Here is a 20,344-nt window from a genome sequence, read left to right on the forward strand (position 1 = left end):
GCGAGGTCCTCCGCTGGCTGCTCGGTTGCGTTTCGCACACTTTAAAATTGATTTTAAATATGATCTATGCAGTATTTGCCGCTGATATTTTGCAGATGTTGTGTGGGTTCATACCAACCCCTCGCCGAAATTATATCGCCTTCAAAATTCTGTGTTAGTACTCCTTTAGGGGTTTAATTATCAGAAATACAGAAATAGTGACCCTTTACCCGTATTCGAAACGTACTGCCGAAATTTCATCTCTTCATGTCTTGGTCCTAGGTTCCTTAGTAGAGTGATAAAATTCCCACCTCCATTAATAAAATAAAAACGGGCTTACTGGTAACGCGTTGGAAGCTTGCACCTTTATGGCGTTTGTCCGGCCAATATACGCCGGCATGAACGTTTATTAATTACTTTAAGCAAGGAAGACTGCCCGCTTCGATTTTTAACGATTGATGAATTACCGGTACGCCCATGCGCACATTTCCTTCCCCTGTAAAGCGGCACACCACCTCAACGTCACGTTTACGTCTCTCCTTTCGCGGCCTTGTTTTTGCACATGTGCCGTCAGTCATTTTCGTTTCCGATGATAACTGAAAAAACAAAAACTGCAACGGCTCATCCCAATCAAAATGCCTTTCCACGAAAATGCGAACGACAAACTGTTCGAACAAACGTAGAGAAGAGAATATCGCAAAAAAATAAAAATACACAGAAGCTAAGCCAGCTGCCTTTCCTGTGCACAGCTATGACCTTTGACTCCGAAACACATGCACAAAATAAACGCGGATGCAACGTCGTGACAGTCACAGTTGTCGCCCAGCTCGCTTCACAGCTCAGTCGGCCACGGACGGAGTCTGGTCCGTTTTACTACGGCAGCTGGAGAGTCCCACGCAACACACGCAATGCTCAATCAATACTTCTGGGCGTGGGTTACCGCTCTCGTAACCTGTGGTTTTTACGGGCTATACCGTTGGGTTCTCAGGTGAGTCCTGTGGATGCATGTTTAGAATGCATGGTAAAGCTGCCCGTCTCGTTCGGAGGCCGTGACTCTAACCTCCGAGATTACGCCAAGAGCGAGGGGGCGACTATGCGGGAAACCCCCTTACGCTGACTGTGGCACTAAGGCTTCCAGAACTGAGGCCCTTGCTCTGCGTGTAGCTAATCGAAATCGGTAAAGAGTGGCTTGTTGAATTGAACATAGAACGAAAATGAGACAATTAGGAACGCCTGAGTGGGCAAATGGGACCGAATTCGTTAATTGTTGATGTGAAAACGGGAATCTTGAAATTTTTCGAACAACGTGATGACAAATGCGCCCCCGTATTGGCAACCGTGCACCCAACGGACGTAAAAAGAAAATATTAGATTCATTCGTTCTGTTTATTTAAGGTCGTATTTTGACTGTAGAGAACCAATGTAACGTTGTCACATCATGTTCACTAAAAATACCTTGGGCTCCCAACAGGGTTTTAGCTGATTAATAGACCTGCGCCGTCAGTACACAGGATTGCCTCCGTGGTGGTAAGACGAAAGAGCTACGCATTTGCGAACCAGAAGGAAGGGCTGAGCACAGAGCTTTTGTGACTGCAGCCTCCGTGTCTTTCAGTGTTGTCTTTTTCTCAAGTATGCTAGCCAATGTGTCGACAAAATTATTGCGAATAGCTACCAAATGATTGCCGAAGGTAGGAACACATTGTTTGTTCAAAAGAAAATAGTATGATAAACACAATCGAAGGCATGTTACTGTCAAATTTCACGGCATCCCGTTAATGAAAAATGGTGTGGCATCCCACATATCTATGCAATGGAAGTTCACCATGGAACGCCGTCTGGAACATTGAGTTATTGGGTACGCAGCTGTAATTCGACAAACGTTATCGTCTCCTCCGCTCGAGGCCCACTTTGAAGGCTTCCATCGGTTCCCTAGTCCGTTTTTGCCCGTCTTCTGTCGATTTGTGGCAATGGGTTAGCATACAAGCTGGACCTTTTCTATCCCGTATGCAGCCTGTTTTGTGTATGCTCGTTTGCAAAATAAAGCCATCGATGAGGAGACTCTGCTATACGTTTTCTTTTATTATATCTTCCCTGATGATTCGTACAAAGGTAACGACCTGGCACGAGTCTCTAGCATTGCAGGTTCGCACCAAAGAAAGTACACATGTGTTTGTGAGTAACCTGAGTTGCACCCTGGCTTCTAACTCACCCAACTTCATTGCCTTCGTTTGCGTATAACGCCACACCACGTTGTGGGCACCGAAATTTCACCCGGCTATTTCACGGGCAGCACGGTCGGTCGAAATGAGGCAAGGTTTGAATAGATAGTCTAAGTTGCGCTCCTGATGGCTGGGTCTTACGCTCAGTATCCGTAGACTACGCGTGCCGTGATCGCAAAGAGACAGTTTTGGGTCCACAAGAATAACGGCGTTCCCGCTCATTGGTACGTGTTTCTCCGTTTAGTTTGGTGGGCATTTTGTGCACTTCTTGGATCAATGTGACTACCAGGGAGCACACAGTCTTTTCTAAGTAGTATAGTTGCCAAGGGTGTAGTTGCCACAACGTGGCAACTATACGTGGCAACGTATAGTAGCATCGTTGCCACAATGTGGGTCTAGGAAAAGGAAAAGGCCATTAATCCGATGGAGGGATGATACAAAGAAATTCGGGGGTAAACTGTAGACTCGAGCAGTGCAGCATAGGAATGGTTGGAGATCACTGGGAGAGGCCTTCGCTCTGCAGTGGACCTGAGTAGTCTGAGGATGATGATAGTTTGAAGGGCGACTCTTCCCGATTGCGACGTTTCGCGGCCCTATAGTAGGTTCGCGATCAAATGTCATGTCGATTTAGTGTTTGTCCACCTCTCTTGCGTCAGTCCACGCACTGCCATCTGCTTCCTGCGTTTTTAAAGCGAAGCTTTTTGTATCTCATTGATGGAGCCAGGCGCCAGAACAAAAATCACTGCAGAAAAACCTACTTTCACAAAAACGGAAACCTAGCAAATAAATTCGGATACGCTCATTTTTGATCTAGGTTCGTGGGAGTAGGCGTTCAGTTGGCAGATGGATTTGGACTTTGGCTGTGGATCGTGGATGGTAGGCTTGGGTTAATTGCTTGGATTTTAAAATTTTGTTTCAAACTTTGAACAATCGCATTTTAAGCTTCGCGTTTTACACACCTTTGCCGTGAGGCGAAAGGGGAGTTGAAATTTTTTTTCGGGCATCCCGCGTCTAGTGGAGTTGACACCATTTTAGTGTAGCGCCGGATGCGTGCAATTACCTGGTTCATACCTTGCAGCTGTGCTTGTACTCGTGTTTTGTATTTTGGCTTCCTGCGTGAAACTTTTCAACTTTTGTAGATCAGGTGGTTGGCTAATCAGGTTGATCAGGTGATTGTAGATCAGGTGGTTGGGCATCTCCTAGAGGAAGGATTGGGGGGTATACGCCAGTGGACAAGATGTTAAGGTAGACTAATATATACTGTAGGTGGTGGACTTTTGCGGGATGATTGGAATTTTGCTAAAACCCTATTTTATCCCCGTAGGGTCGGCAGGTCTACTGGCAGCGCCTCGATTTCTGCTTTTTCTTTTTGTTTTTCGGTATCATCTGTTTCAGTATCAGTGTGTTGTGTGACGGTACAGGCTGTGCGACCTGTTTCAACTCCACGTGTGCTCGTTTTGCCCCACGATTTAGAAAAGCTCTTTCTAGACTAAAAGGTCGAATGATGTCGCTTTCCCTCCACATGTGTTACCCTTTTTTATGCGATCTAGTCGAGCAGCGGAACTTGCGGTATCTCATGCGTTACACGGGTGCTTCTTTCAATTTTGCTCTCACCTATTTGCGCTGCCCATCACAAATAATTGTTATCTGTGACTTCCGCGAACCAATATACACTGAAAATGTGTTGTATAATCACATGTCGCTGGCGTGAGCCTTTATCGCGAGAATTCTGTATTTTTATATTTGCGCTGACCGGAAATGGCTTTCAAACAAGCAGAAGGCGACACATTTTATTCAAACTAGATTAGAGCATGTAGGTACCTAGGTTTGAGTCGCACATGGCGCCCATTTGGGAAGGAAAAGACAACAAGGAGTAGCAAAAATTAGCAGCATCTGTGGAGGTCGAGGACCAGCGAAGCTGTATAACATATGCATCACACGCATGGTCAGGGGATATACATGCCTTTACTATTCTCCCCATTTAGCAATAGCAGTGCGTATGGTTTCGTGATCACTTCATAAAATCTGGGAAGGCTTTAGTTTCATCCCAAAAGACAAACAAGGGCCTGTCCGTTTCCTCCCGGTAGAAGCCCGCGTATTGGCCGTGGAGAGCAATATTGTATAGTTATTGTATTGTATATTGTATTGTATATAAGTAGAGTATGTAATGTACCTGGGAGCAGTCATAGAGTCATCGTAGAAGCCAAATGTCTTATAAATGCATTTTGGGAAAGTTCCCATAACACAACAGTTACAGAAGTTTTCTACTGAGCATTCCCGAAAAATTTGGCTTTGCCGCAAGGTGTTTCTGCCACACCATATTTTTTTTAAATTCCCGAAGAAGCTCCTAAACCCCTGCTAAAACCATTTGGCTGTGAGAGACAGCCTTCGTTAAAGCGCCCAGAGTTCCCTAGTAATGTAGTGACCTCAACTTACGTCATCGTGGCCAATTCCAAAGGGCCCGCCACATGAGGCGAGCTATTTGTTTCCCGTTCTCTTTACTGGACACATATCAATTCCTTTGAGGAATCGAACACCCATGAATTTACGATAGGCGGCCCAGTGAGCTTTCGGGCTTTGCGCATACTCTTGCGGGTGGCGCTCCACTACCTTTCGGCAGCTGCTTGCGTAGATTCTCGACTCTCAAAGACGGTAGTCCGTATTGGGCTATTTAAATCTGTCTGTCTGTCTGTCTGTCTGTCTGTCTGTCTGTCTGTCTGTCTGTCTGTCTGTCTGTCTGTCTGTCTGTCTGTCTGTCTGTCTGTCTGGCTTTCTGGCTGCCCCTCAATTCAGCCACCTGGCCAAAAAATGAAAGAATACTGAAACAAGAACTTTGCACACGCAAAACTTTCCGAAACCACTAAATCGGGTATTCTACTTCAAAATCGCCAACACTGTTGAGCAAAAAAAAAAAAGTTACGCATATGTGAGCCGAAACACAATCCATTAACGATGCTCGGCAGTGTTATTTTAATTGAAAATCGATATGCGCTTGATATCTGCGATATCAAATAAGAACACACGTTGAAAAAACACTTGGACCCAAAAATAGAAAAAAGCTCGTGCCCGAGCGTACACTTCGTGGCATCTTCCGATTCGATCAGCAATGAAAGGCTTCATTGGATTGCCCGGTAGCGGTGGAACGCGGGAAAACTGAATTGAATTGAGCAAACCTGCAGTGTGCTTTTCGTTGGAGGAACAAGGTGGCCGGCAAAGCGTGGAAGAAAGGCTGGAGAGAGAAGACAGGCATTTACGTGGCAGGGCCGGCAGAGGACTATCGTCTTTCGTCGAAATTTGCAGCGAGGTGAGCTTACACGCGGACAATGTTTTAAAGACCAATCTTGTGTCCAACAAGACAAAAGAGACCTAAGTGCCATTTGTATTGCGAACCCCCGGTACCCTGCGGTCGCATGAAGTTCAATCCTTGCGTTCTCTTGCCACTTCCTCGAACACGTGTTCACGCGGCGCCTTTCGACTTGGAGCCCTCACGTTTGGTGTTACGGTGATAGGCAGGCACTTGCAAAGACAAGGTACCCGCCACGGTGGCTCAGTGGCTATGGCGTTGCGCTGCTGAGCACGAGGTCGCGGGTTCGATTCCCGGCCGCGGCGGCCGCTTTTCTGATGGAGGCAAAAAGCAAAAACGGCCGTGTGTACGAGATTTCGGCGCACGTTAAAGATCACCTGGTGGTCAAAATTAATCCGGGGCCCTCCACTACGGCGCGCCTCATCGCCTGTGTTGTGTCGGAGCGTTAAACCCCACAATCAATCAATCAGCAAAGACAAGGTTCTTGTGGAAGTGTTTTTGTTTCACGTAATAATATTGATCCTGCACGAATTCAGTGGAAAACTTTTCTGAGCATTCTGCGCTCTGAATTAACGGTGAAGGTGTACTTGCTCGAGGCTTTCACGGGGCAAGGCATGGCAACGCGGGGGCAGCGACGTGGAGATGGCTTAGCCCAGCGATAGAGAGGAAGCGCCAAGCGCAAGTGGAGCGAGTTAAATGGATGCTAAAACGGGACGCTTGCACAGGCGAAGTATTGCTAAACTACAAATGGCGGCAGTGCCTATACTTGCCGGCATTGTTGAGGAAATAAAACAGACTTATTTGGGAATGACACCCAGACATAAGTGAAATTTGCATTGTTATTTTATTTTAGGATTCATGGATGCTTGGTCTTTAAGATAGCAAACACAAAATACGTATTTAAAACCATTTTGCCCTTAAAATACAAAAAGTGCTCACGCCTCCAACTCGTGGCAGGGTTCCAAGTCGAAAAGTAACAAATGGTTCCAGTGGATGGCGAGTGCCGTGGAGCACAGCGAAACTGAACTGTCACGAACGGGAATCGACATTATGGCTTTGAAAAGTTTCATGAGGCTAAGTGCTGCGATTAGGGAACATCATGCAGCTTCAATGTTAATATCAGCGTTCATGACCTTAAGCCAGTGAAGTTGGGCTATTTTTAAAGTTTCAGTAGCGACGTTTTGCACAAGATACCGTTTAAAACAGTTTACGAGCTATAGTAGTCACAAGTTAGAGATTAAGGGAGTGTGAAATCAGGGTTTACTGTCTTGTTTTTAGGACTACCGATATAACTGCAGCTATTGCTTTGGGGTAGCATCACCACAAAGGGCAGTACATGGCTCATCATTGCGAAGAAGACAATGTGCTGCACTCGTCTCTGCTTCTAGAAAGCTCGTGTGTTAGCTATTCAAAAACAAGATGTAACCTAAAGAGACACCTGGAACTACTTGCGTGTTTTACCGTCGAAAACCTTACACATTTTACCAAGCTTGTAACCTTTAACTTCCACCTTTGTTGTTTTAACTCTGCATCTTGTTCATGCTTGAACGTTAGGTTTCAGCCACGTGTGTCTTGAACTCTTCGTCCGTCGGTCATTGTGCTTGTCCTTAACCCACGCGGATTTCTACTGGCGTCATGCTTGTGGTGCTATTTCTGGATTCATGTGTGATGAGCTCCCGCCTGTTTGCTCGTCCCGCGGAAGTCTTCTGCTTCCTTACTTCTTCCGACGCACACTTCCGTGGGCGCCAACACTTCTCAGGGGCCCCAATGGTGGACGTTAGAGCGCACCATACGTAAATAGAATGTATGGCGGAAGAGGATGCGCTACTTTGAGGTTTCAGCCCAGGGCGTAGCCACGGGCGGTGTTTCGCTGTCACAACACCGAACGGAATTTTCTGAACACCGCATCCTACCTTACCCCTCCATTTCGCCCTTTTTTGGCTGAGGCTATTCGCCCACTGAATCGATATGCTATCACGTAATAATAAAAATCAGAAGGTTGTCGGTTTAATAGACTAAAAAATGACAAATTTTTGGTGGTGCAAGATCTCTTCCTTTTACTTTTCTTTACTGGCGGTATATAACATCCTCCGAAAAATATATCGGACTCCTTCACTGCCTCAGCCAAATGAAAATTCATGAGTACATCGTGATCTTGTGACGGGAGGTGTCATCTTCACTGCCGCATCCTCTTTACGTGGTACGGGAGAACTGTAAGCAATACGATGGGGCTCGCTTCCAGCGTAGGCCTTCTGCACATCGGATCTTGACAAAACAGGCAATAAAGGTTTCGCCGTTGAATGGGAAGCCACGTCTAAGTTTTATTCCTTACCCACCCCCCCCCCAAACTAGTTCGGGCTGTAGCAATGAGTGAATCGGAGGCTGCATTGTGGTTTTTAATTAAGAGGCGAAGGGTTTCGTCGCCTTTTTTATGCCTACCTTTCTTTGTCGAGCAACTCCAAAGCCGGGACCATATAACGCCCTGTATTCGCACAAAAATGGATTTCGTTTCATTTTTCCTTTTTTGTTTTTTGGCGCTCTTTGCCCTAGGGCCCACTAGCATCCAACCCTCATCATCATCATCGAAATAAAAATATGCTCCTCATACATCTCCAAAGAAAAAGCAAAGACTAAACGCAAAAAGCCGCAAACGAAAGCGAAATGAGAAAACCGTGTGACGCCCACGTCTGTGCAAAAATAAAAATGGCCAAGGAAAGGCAATTAATTTCTATAACGGTATAAATTTGCATCATTGGAGAAAAACACAAAACAGCACCTAGAAACAATAAAATAACCCAACGTATTTGGCTGTTATAGTAACGTCAGGCTGTAAAAAACTAACAATCTAGACCTGCAGCAGAAGATTTCTACCCATTAGGAGACGATTATGTGAATTTCGGCAGATATTTTTGTTGGTGAGGGAACCGATTGTTGCAGCCTTCGTTTTTGAGGGTCACGGTCTAACCTGCATGCACCCCAGCAATGCGAGATAGCTTTGTGTTTAGCGAGTTGGCGCATAATCGTAAAATATTTGGAAAAAATAAGCACAGTACACCGTGAAAAGTGTTCGGTCCTTAGATCCTGTAGAGATGGCAGTCCGGCGAAGGGGGAAAAAGTGTCACCAGGGTGTTAAAGTGTTTTTAAACTGTGTTCGTAGACTGTGGTAGGAAATTATGCGCCACTTTACGCGCTCTTTTACACCAAACATTGAAAAAACGGAGCCGTTTGGATCTTGTTTGTGTCAATGTTCATTAAATGCTGCCATTCCGGCTTCAAAACCGACGAATAATGGAATCTCGGCTCCAAGTTGACGCTGGCGCTGGCGTCACGGCGGCGCCGAGCGGACCCCCTGCGTGGTTAGCGGCGTCGTTCGCGTACGCAACCTTCCCATTTCCCTTGCTTCATCACACATGGCGCGAGTGTACTCACCGCAGGCTGCGTCACATCACACGTACACTGCGAAAGAACGGAACAGACCGTTTTATTTCTCTCACTCCTTCACTCCTGGCGCGTGCGAATTCTACGCCGACGCTGCAAGAGTGTACCTGCGTCACCCACAACTGTTAGGCAAGTTCAGACTACCGACGTAACAGTCATTACGTGAGCTATGAACGTAAACAAACGGTGCGTAACGCAGTTCGGTTGGCTGATACGTGAAATGACGTCATTCTTTAACGATATTACGACAGTTGTGGCCACAGTCTGAACCCGGCCTTACTCGGATGTGAAAGGCCCACACATTCCTTCTCCTACTACTCTTAAGGGAATCTTGCAACACTTTTCTCAACTTTTCTCTAAATGTTAGAAGCGCTCAGACTGTAGTCACCAAACACATCCACTACTTAGAATAGGGGGTCATGAAGTACCTCAGCCCATCAGATACAAAAAAAATTTCTCTTTTCCTGCATTGGCGTTCTTAGAGCGCTTGAATTACGTCATTAGAGGTATTTACCGGCTATTGCCCGGTTTTTTTAGTTTCAGGAATAAACGCAATCGGTACCCACTTCAAAAAAATCGCCGCAAAAGGAAAGCAAAAACGGGAGACGTATCGGATGCGACGAGCAAATCAAGCAGTGCCGCTTTGTGCTGGCGATCACTAAAGCTTTCACAGTGCTTCCAGACCCGAAGGAAAGGGTGAAACGGTCTATCGGATGTGTTGCAGAGTCTTGTAGGCTCGGCGTACCTTAAAGGGACACTGAAGTGATTTGTAAACATTGCGGGATTACTAGCGCAAATTGTAGTTCGGAGTCCGTAGGCATTGTTTCGACCACTCTGGCCGCGTTTACGCGAATTTATTTAGTAGAAAAATCAATTCGAAAATGCTCTCCTCCTCTCTTTACGCTCGCCCATTATCTGTGGCGTTTTCGTGTGACGTCAGCAGGAGATGAGCTGGCAAATGGCTGCGCTACTGCACAGTTCGCCGACCAGCCGACCTACCGATCGAGTCAGTCGGCCCAGCGTTTCGTCCGCCGGCCGCCGACGGGTCGTGGCTATTCGCTCGCTCAATTGAAACTAAGCCACAACACCTTTGTGAATGAAAGAATGTGCCTTTCCTTACTTTGTTAGTTTGTACACTGTGTCAAACTCAGAGTCCGGGTCGCTCCACACAAGCGCTGCACAAGTGCACATGCGACGCTTCGCTGACTTTACGCTAGTAGGAAAATCTAAGGCCAATTGAAGGCGGGAGAAAAGTCAGCGAAGTCAATATAGGTACTAAGAAAATAAAATCACCTGAAACGTTTACCGTACAGCGCAAAACTAGGGCGCAGGAAGCACTTTTTGCGCTGGGTAAACAAGCACAGCGGTCAGCAGCACGACCGCACATCTGCGAACGCTTTTCCGTCAAAGAAATGCAATTGCTAGGCGTGAGATATTGTGGAAGTTGGGGGGACACTTACTGCAGGAGTGATATACAACAAATAGTCACATAAAGTACTTAAAATGCTTAAAATAAATAAAAGTGTAAACTGGTCATACATTATAAACATTATATACCCAAACTCGGCCAGCGCCGGCTCGTGGCCTAGCGGTCTGAGGCGCTGGAATTTGTTTTGAAAGTCGCAAGTTCGAATCCACGAGGGTACATGTATTTTTGTTTTTGCAAGTTGATTTTTTCGTATGCGGCCGATGTTTTCTGAACTGAGTTCACCATTTTTGGGCACTGCTCCACGAGTGAGATCGCAGAACGCGCGCATACTGACAATGACGCGCTAGCGAGTTCTCGTTGGCGTGCTGTTGCCACAAGCACCGACTGATTTGATTGATTGTAGGGTGTAACGCGCCGACGCAACGCAGGCGATGAGGCGCGCCGTAGTGGAGGGCTACGGATTAATTTTGACCACCTGGGGATCTTTATCGTGCGCCGAAATCTCGTACACACGGGCGTTTTTGCTTTTCGCCTCCATCAGAAAGGCGGCCGCCGCGGCCGGGAATCGAACCCGCGACCTCGTGCTCAGCAGCGCAACGCCTTAGCCACTGAGCCACCGCGGCGGGTCCAAGCACCGACTGCTTGCGGGCAGTGGGCCCAGGCCTGAATCAGCACACCCTTGGACTGGTGCGAACTAGCTTTTTACGAACCGACATGAGTGAGGCAAGCTTCGAATATGCGGGAAAAGCGCATGACGTTTGAGAGTCTGCGGTGACGCGGAGGGCGTTCATCCACTGCGTAGGCCTCGTCTAGTGATTTCTAAGATTCCAAGCCGTCCTGGGAGGTTTATCTTAGACATTTGACAGCCGACAACATGACAGAAGCGCGGTACGGCGATAATTGAGAAATCGAGAATGCCCATCCAACAACGCCATCAGATGTCAAGCATGTTGTTTTACAGAACCGAAACCGAAACCGAAACTTTTGATTGCTAACCTTGGGCATCGTCCAATCACGGTGCCCCCCCCCCCCCTCCTGACGTCACAGCCTTTAGTTGGTGCGGCCGCCGCAAACCGCGCATAGTAGTTTTTCTTCTTTCGCGCTTTGTAAAATAATTACCGATTTGTCAACCGGATAAACGATGAATAGTGTGTTAATTTGAGTCAGTCTACACAGTGCAAGCAAAAACGGGAGCTTGACAAAGTCACTTCAGTGTCCCTTTAAGACCACACAATGTCCATCCGTGTCCGTGCGCATAGCGTTTACAATCGCAAAAAATCACACGGGCACCAGCAGGATTCTAGCCTGTGTATGGTATACCAGACAGAGTTAGTGTCAGTCCTCTTACCCATTGGGCTACGACCGTGAGTTAGTAGTACCCGAGAGTCAAACGGCTTAGTTCCTCGCCTGTAACGGTGACGAGTACCTTAGGACCTCCCAATGTCCATCCGCATCCATCCGTGCGCGCCCCACCATCAAGCAAAAATCAAGCGAAATTCGATTTCAGCCGAGAGTTGCAGTTCCAGTTAGGCAATAATCGAGGTGCAACTGACGGCTCAAATCGAATGACGGTAGGGGTTCAAATTAAATGTCACTCGGGGCGCAAATTGGGAGTCATTTTGAGTCCTCGTACTCACCATCATCGTACTCGCCACCCTCGCCATCATCCACGGAGTGGAGATGTTGCCATTTTGTAACTCCTGTGCAACTGGTTCTTTTGCTTTCTGCGCATACGCACTGGTTCCTTCGCAGGGCCTTTGTGGATACGGATAAAGAGAGAGAAACAATCTTTAAAGAAAGGAAAGACCCAGAGGTCTTCCTGAGAAACTCCTCTGGCCAGCTACTCTGCGTTGGGAGGGAAGGAGGGTAAGCACGGGCGGAGAGATGTGAGATGACTAAGGCGGAGAGCGGCATGAATGTCACGAGTTTCCACAGTTCCGCTCCATTTCCAAGCGCTCACGTCTGGCGAAGGTGAGACGATTTGCACGACGCAAAGCTCAGAGCACAACTGAAGTCGTATGGGTAGGTCGAGCGTTGCATTGCAACAGTGTAAATCGTCACCTATGATCCGCTATGGACCATTAGGTACGTTCAAACGTTGGAGAATTATTGCAAGAAGAGGCTCTACAGCGTCCAATACTTATGACACAATCTTCGCAGTATTTGTTTGCACACCAGGAAGCAATGAACCCATTGTAATAATAAAAAAATAGAATTTTCAGAGACACCACAGTTTCAAGATTTGCTTGGTCGACCAGTTGCAGATTCCTGTCTACAGAATCGTTTTTATGAGTCGCCCTTGGGGGATGTTTCGGCTAGGTATATACAGCGCCGCTGCCAAACACACAGGAATAACGCTCCTTATCTTTTATCTCTTATCTCTTATCCTTATACAGGTATCTCTCGTGTCTGTTTCTTCGCGCTGAATTTCCACAGCAGCATGCGATAGTCACGAGATGATCAAGGCCACGAAATGATAACACAAAAACAGTTTGCAAATTAACACTAAAGCAGACAGCTCACGAATGATGCTCCAAGAGATCAAATAGAAATAAACTGATACAAAAATACTTCGTGATGTTCAGTACAACAAGCACTTCTGGATTAGACTTGGCTCATCGGTACTCCATTCCTTTGTGGTAATAAAGCTTATTTCCCGGATGAACATCTGTTTATAGCACTGGTGCTAACATCCGCCCATTTGTTTGAACTACTCAGCAGATACTTTTGTATCTTTTATGCGTATAGTTTCCGATAGCTTGGCGATTTTTGTAAACTAAGTGGAAAATTACGCCTGGCTTCCTCAGACCTTACTTACATACTTCGCCGAGCTCTTGCGAGGGATTGTGGGGTTTAACGCGCCGAACATACACCTCGACTATGAGGCGCACTGTACTGGAGGGCTACGGAATAATTTTGACCACATAGAGATCTTTGACGGGCGAAGAATATCTCGACACATGGGCATTACCTCTTTTCGCCTCCATCTGAAAAGCAGTAACTACTTCCGGGTTTGAATCCGCGTCTTTAGGCTTAGATACACAACTCCTTAGCCACCGAGCCACCACTCCGGGTGCCAACTCCTTCCGTACAACAACATGAAGTACAGTAGAATCTCGATAAACAGAAATCGCTTAAACGGAATTGCCGCTTAAACGGAACAGTTGCCTGGAATTTGGTTGGTTTTGTATTCAGATAACGTAAAAAAACTCTCGGTAATCGGAACTAAAATTTCCGCATCACCGTGTAAACGGAAGCAGAAATGAAACTTCCTGTGAAATCCACTGGCATTAGAATCAGCTTTTTACGGTTCCGGCTGTTTCGTTCTTGCTTTTATTTTCTTCCTCCATGCATTTTTAGTCTTGCTTTCCTCGTAATCCTCGTCTCGTAAGTGGTTAGCCGTGTTAGCGCAACGAATGCACATCGCAGTTCTTGTTCCAGTCGTTCGGTCTCGATTCTAGACGCCGAGGCTACAGGGCTCACCTCCTGTCTCCTCGTTCGTGCCATCGCTGTGCTATTCGTCCTTCATTACCACGTTGCCGTCTTTTAAATTCTGTGGCTCGTAAGCACTCGCGAAGTTGAGGCCTCTAGCCTCCGTGAAGATGCAGTTGCAAGGACTCAAACAAAAAAAATTGACGCATTTTGTAGTGCACAGCGACTCATTGTTGCCAAATCAACTTTGTGAATGCTGTGCCTACGCTTCTTGTAGTTTTCTTGCTTTCTGAAACCTATCAGGTGCAGTCACATTCTGGTGGTTAGAGTTCCATTAAATGCCCTTAGAAGTGTGTACGCACATAAATTTGCACCTTAGAACATCTCTCTCAGTAAAGGGAACTCCTGTTAAACGGAACTAATTTTTCCGGCCCCTTGAAGTTCCGTTTATCGAGAGTCTACTGAATTCGCAAAAGCTTCCCAAAGACGAATAGCTATGGCATCAGTCCCCTCAGATTTAGCGGAGGTCGTCGTCACGCCAACTCCATCTAGCGCACCTGATTGAAAGACCCCGCACGCGCACAGGCGTCCGGCTTGGATTTTGTACGCGTGTTTTTAATGCTTTGGTAGACGCAGCTGTTGTTTACTAAGTCGCCTCAACGTCACGCACCCGTCGCACGCAGTGAGAATTTTGGAAACTCTGGAAAACATGCGCTCATTTGAGCTGGCTTCCAAAGTCTGAGGTGACCTTTAGAAGAGTAAAATTAGATACAATAAAAGACGGAGAAGACCTGATTATTTTGTGTCAACTTTTGTCAGGGACCCCAGTGCTCGGTGGCACCTGCTGATGGTGTTTGTCAGCTCTCTGCGGCGACCTTATTTTTTGCGCCGTGGCTCGTACTTATTACTTGATTTAGAGCCCACGCTTTCGCTTGAAATGGTGTGACGCGAGCCTAATTGCCGTTTTTGCGGCGGTAAGATTGGAAAAAAATCGACAGGCTCAACAAAAAAATTTCTCCCCATCCCACCCTGCAAAAGACGATGTCCAGCAAAGCTGTTGTAAACAACTACAAATGGTGAAGGGCGCGGGAATGAAATGTTTTTTGTCGTCTGGGCGGGCTTCTCACTTACGCTACCGGGGCGAGGCAAACGATAAGCTCGACAGAGACATCGATGTCTGGGATGTCACAGCGGCGGTGCACGAACTCAACTGTCGCTCGGCCGCCGGCCCCGAAAGGGTTACCAACAAAGTCCTGAAGAATCTCAGCGAGACGGCAATAGAGAGCCTGACGGCGCTGTTCAACAAATACTGCAAGTCGGGCTGCATACCCAAGAAATGGAGGACGGCGAAGACGATCCTTATACCCAAACCCGAAAAGCCACCGAGCATTGAGAACCTCCGGCCGATTTCCCTGAATTCGTGCGTCGGGAAGGCAATGGAGCACATTCTGATGAACCGCTGGCAGCGTTACTTGGAGAAAGAGGACCTGTTCCCGGAGTCGATGCTCGGCTTCAGGGATCCCGGCACGGCCGAGATCCCGGACCAGGTACGAAGGAGAATGAGAGTCTATCCCATTCCAAAGAACATTAGCCCCGAACACAACCGGGAACGGAGAGCGGCGAGAGCCAAGGCAATGATGAAATTGCACGCGGAGCTGCCAGGGACGAAGTACGCTACTCTCTCTCTCTCTCTCTCTCTTTTGCGCTCGGCTACTGTCACTAGATAAGGGTACAGAGTATCGGCACTATTTTCTCCAACCGTTTAGTTCCGCCGCCATGATCATTGCACAGTTCACATTACGTGACATTGCTTACACTGCGAGGGTTCATGGGCACCACCATTTTGTTGTTTACGCGTTTTAGTCGGTCAGTTCTGCTAGGCTTAGCTTGCCCTCCCTGCTCTGCGGCAGTGCGCGGCTGACGTCGTTCTGAATGTGCATCAAGGATAGCGCGTGTAACAGCATTGAGCAGCAAAAATTTGTCCAAAGATGCGATTTTGCTGCATCTTCGGGTGTGTTGTTAACAAACGACGCGAACTCAATGTCAACGGCGAGGCCGTAGACATTGAGTTGGCGATATTTTTAGAAATCTGGTACATATATGGACATCTCGTACTTTAATGCTGAGACGACCTTAAAGGCTTCATTTTTTGGCGTGGATTCTCATGTGCCACACCCCGCGCACGCGGAGAGTGGCGTCCTGATTTTGCTTTTGTTGGATCTAGTTCGTAATTCGGGGAGGAGCAGCATTGGAAATTTTATCACGCCGTCAATTTACCACACGGCTGTCAACAAAGTAACAAATTATAAGGTCTAAAATATGCCCAAGGAAATGAAGAGCGGAAAAGCCTCCGCTCAAGACGGAATTAAACGCGGATCCGCCTTAGTATGGTGATGTCTTACATGTAAAGCTAATAATATTATACTGAGAATTCCTGCGGGCACTGAACGCACTATTGACCTGACAAAATGCAAACATAATTATTTTTTACAAAAAGCTGATTCGGAGGCGATCACGAAAACAGACATTCCGATTTTCTGTTGTATACAAGTTATTGCAGAATATATTATATAACCACATCAGTAGCACCCCACATTTAGAAGAACCGAAGAAAACCAGGTTTGGGGAAAACGAATTCAACAATGAATCCCATTGGCGTTACCAATCTCGGGATGAGCAAATTTGCGGACAACACTAACCCTGCGTGCATAGCTTTCACAGATTTCGAAAAAGCGGTCACTGCTCTGTGGAAACCGCAGCTGTAATGGAAGAGTTACTGGGAGTATATAAGACGCATTTGTATCTCTGAGGAGCATATGAAAGGAATATACGGTCCTGATAATTTGTCAAAAAAAAGAGTGCAAAAAATAATTTAACAACTTATGGCTACGAGCTTGTTGGTACTCCATTATAACTCCGGTAAGCGTAGTAAAGAAATCACAAAACGAGTGAGACAAGAACCAGCGCTACTTTTTAACTGAAGTTTAATAACAACGGGACATTTAAATAGAAAAAAAAGAAGAACACGGTAAAATGACTACGACGCTGTTGTTATTGAAATTCAGTTGTAAGAAGCGCTTGTCCTTTCCTCACTCGTCCTGTGTTTACTGCGCTTAACGGAGTTATAAAACAGTGCGAGGTTCTGCATTAAAACGGACATGTAACTGAGGACACAATCGCACCGAAATTATTCACAGCGCGCTAGAGGGGTTATTATGAAAGTTTGATTGGCTGAGATTGGGATACGACTCGACGAAGAATATTTGAGCGACTTAAGTTTGCCGGAATAAAACAAATATGAATAAATCTAAAGTAAGGATGAATAAACACGCCAAAAGCACGCTCTTCAGCACATGTAACAAAACGCTGCAATAAATTGCAGAATATAACTACCTCGGAATGCAGTCAATGTTGGCCCCAAGCACGAGAGAGAAATTCTGAGCAGAATAGGAATGGGAATGGGCGTACTTGGCAAGCACCCCTAAATAATTAAAAGTAAGCTACTTATATCCCTCAAAAGAAAAATCTAACACTAGTGCATACTGCCGATGATGACATACGGAGCTGGAACTTGGCGCCTTACTCAATAACTGGAAAGAAAATCAAGGTCGGCTCAACCGGCCACGGAACGAATAAAATTAGGAGTAGCACTCAGGGACGGGAAACGAATTTCGTGCTTCACGGAATAAACTAGACTAGATAAAATGGCCGCGTTTCTGCTCCTTTCGTTGCAAAGGTCGCCGAAAGACGATTGTCGACTGGTGCCCCTGAAAATTGAAGGCCTCCCTTTTCTTTTCCGCTCACCTCTCATGCTGTTCGTTTCCCGTCCCGTTCCTCCCAAGCTAAGTCACTAGAGGCTTGCTCAATTCAATTTAAATTTACCTCGTTATACTGCTCCAAGACTGGTGTCTCTATGCCAGCGCTGCCGTTCGGCGGAGACGCGCGTCAATTGAGGCACCCTATTACAACAGTTATAGCACGACGCTGCACTACTGCACGAGCGTTCCAAGCGTAACGTGGATCACATCTAGTGGAACATTCAGTTGCTACTGCCGTTTGATTTCTTAAATGCCGCCAGGAGGTAGCGCTGTCAACAGCAGGCGACGGTTTTCTGCCGTTGATGCAGTATGTCATTTGATATCGCTAAAACCAATCATACATGAATTTTAAAATAAAGAAACACTGCAAAAAATATGTAATAATATTCTGCCTTATATTTGGCGCCTTGTTATTGCTCCCCAATGTTGGCAAGTATGAACACTGACACCGGATTTAGACGTATAGATTTCGCTGTCAGTATATAAGACTATTGCGCAGATTTTATTTCACTTTGGCCTGGTGGCTGAATCGAGTCAGACAGACAGACAGACGAAAATTTCTGAGTTTTAGTAGCCCAAAAACCGACTATCGTCTTTAATGTCAGAGTTGAAATGAAGAAAAAAATTCCCTCACACTTCCCCGAGGGGGAGAGTGTGTAAGTGCGAATGCACGGTTGTTGATTGCGCGATTACGGTGGATATCGTGATCTTAATGAGTAGTCGAGAGATCACACACACGCACACAACTACAAAGAAAGATATTTCACTCGTTATTGCTGGTACCGTTGCCCGGTCCGCCATCATCGTTATCGAGATGCAGGACCAGCGACCGCTCTCGACGACGGCGCGCGCTCGACTAATACCCTCCTTTAAGCGGGTGCATTAGCCCTTCTCACGCCCGATTCCTGGCCAATCCCCCACGTGGGTATGTGCCATGTCAGCGGCCAGGCAGCGCGCGCCCATCTCCCCCCGTTGCCAAGGAAGACGAGGAGCGCGCGCACCCGCAGCTGTTGCTATGCGGACGGCGCGGAATGCGGACGGCGGCGGACGCTTCAGGATCGCTTAAGAAGCGCATTCGCACTTAAAATTGGTTTGGGCTTCCCATGAATTCATGACAAATGACAACTGGTTGACCACCCGGGAACAGAGTGGGTAGCGAGAGACAGGTGTAGAAGAAGAAGGCCAATAACACGATGGAGGGATGGAATAAGGAAGTTAGGGGCACAGAATCGACTCGAGCGGCGCAGGACAGTAACGTTTCTATATCAATGGGAGGAGCCTTAGTCCCGCAATGGACCTGAGTAGGCGGTTGAGGATGATCATGATGATGGTGATGCGGTTTGCGGATGAGGTGGTCTGGTTGAGTGATATTTGAGACCTAAAATGCTTCCGTATTTGTATTGAGAAGGCCTTGCGGTAGGATTAAAGATAAGTATGAGTATGACAAAGGTATTCGGTTAGATTGACACGCGAAAGGCGCCCCTTTATGTTTCGGCAACCTAATAGGAGGCGGGTGAATATTATTATCTCGTGCAAGTTCGGAGTGCAAATCTAAAACTCAAAGGGGGGAGGTGAGGCATAGAATATCTTTGGGCTGGATAGGATTTGGTTGACAATCTACACTACTGAACGGTAGGCAACCTCTGTCGCTAGATGGAAATGTTACAACCAGTTGATACTCCAGGTATTAAGCTATATAATGCAGAAACTTATGAACACCAGATTAAGGATACGGGGCTTAATGCGCCGAAGCAACAAATGGGCTCACGGGAGGCCCACACTCGTCGCATGCTCTTTGGCTCCCAGGTGCATCACATCCCACCCATAATCCCTTTGAGCCACTCTCATCATCATCTTCATGTTTTAGTGGACGGGCCCTCTACACCCATATATACAGTATTTTAGGATATATCATACTCATTTCACACATATTTTAAGCACAAACATGACTATTGAAAGACCACGTAACATAGATTTGGCGCTCTTTGGTCTTGCGCCAATAAATCACAAGCATACATACATACAACACATGGGCTGAGAGGCTCGCTATAGTGGAAGGCTCCGGATCAATTTGAACCACCTGGCGATCTTTAACGTGCACGGAAGTGACTAAGCAAGGGCGTTTTCCCTTTTATTCTGCATCTGGAAAAATGGCGTTTTATCTGCTCACTCCGCGGCAATACTCGTCGACACACTACAATATTCTGCCGTCCCTGCCCCGTACATTACTCCCTTCTCTCCACGGGAACCTCTGACGTTCTTCCCCTCCCTCTGTATCCTCCCATGATAAATACGGAGCAGGTTTTTTTAAAGTCAACTCATTTTTCCCGCCTTCCACGTCATCAAATGGAACCTTTTGTTTCTGATACACGTGTTAAACTGCTACAAGGTACAGACTCCCGCAAGCTCTTTTTGTATTTTACGGTCAAAATGTCTTTCCTACGCGTATCTTTTATTTTACATTGCAAATATTACGCGCACATTTATCTTCAATTAAACCAACACTGTGAGTACCAGTGGTAGATTCATGTTTTGCGTCAAAGATGCCTAATGTTTTCATTTTGATCAACCCTATGGACAAGACAGAAGGATATTTCATGATTAAATAGCTCACAATGGTTTTGTCTATAGAAACTCCTGGTTTGAGGACACTTTTAATGTTCTCTGGATGGCTCAATTGACACAGACAGACAGACAGATAGACAGACAGACAGACAGACAGACA

The 20,344-nt window shown here is 46.6% G+C and overlaps 1 protein-coding gene across 1 annotated transcript in view; it reads left to right on the forward strand.

Annotated features, from left to right (window-relative positions):
* Positions 1 to 811: 811 nt before the first annotated feature.
* The window catches only part of LOC144139267 (putative cytochrome P450 6a13), a 66,895-nt gene continuing 47,362 nt past the window's right edge, over positions 812 to 20,344 (forward strand). Inside the window, exon 1 of the mRNA XM_077671673.1 lies at positions 812 to 967. Within this exon, the coding sequence (XP_077527799.1) occupies positions 888 to 967 (80 nt within the window). The 5' untranslated portion in view covers positions 812 to 887. The remainder of the gene's footprint in view (positions 968 to 20,344) is intronic.

The sequence above is a fragment of the Haemaphysalis longicornis genome, unplaced genomic scaffold (genome assembly GCF_048455015.1).
Source record: "Haemaphysalis longicornis isolate Haplotype H1 unplaced genomic scaffold, Haemaphysalis longicornis Haplotype H1 scaffold_5, whole genome shotgun sequence".
In the NCBI taxonomy this organism is placed as follows: Eukaryota; Metazoa; Arthropoda; class Arachnida; order Ixodida; family Ixodidae; genus Haemaphysalis; species Haemaphysalis longicornis.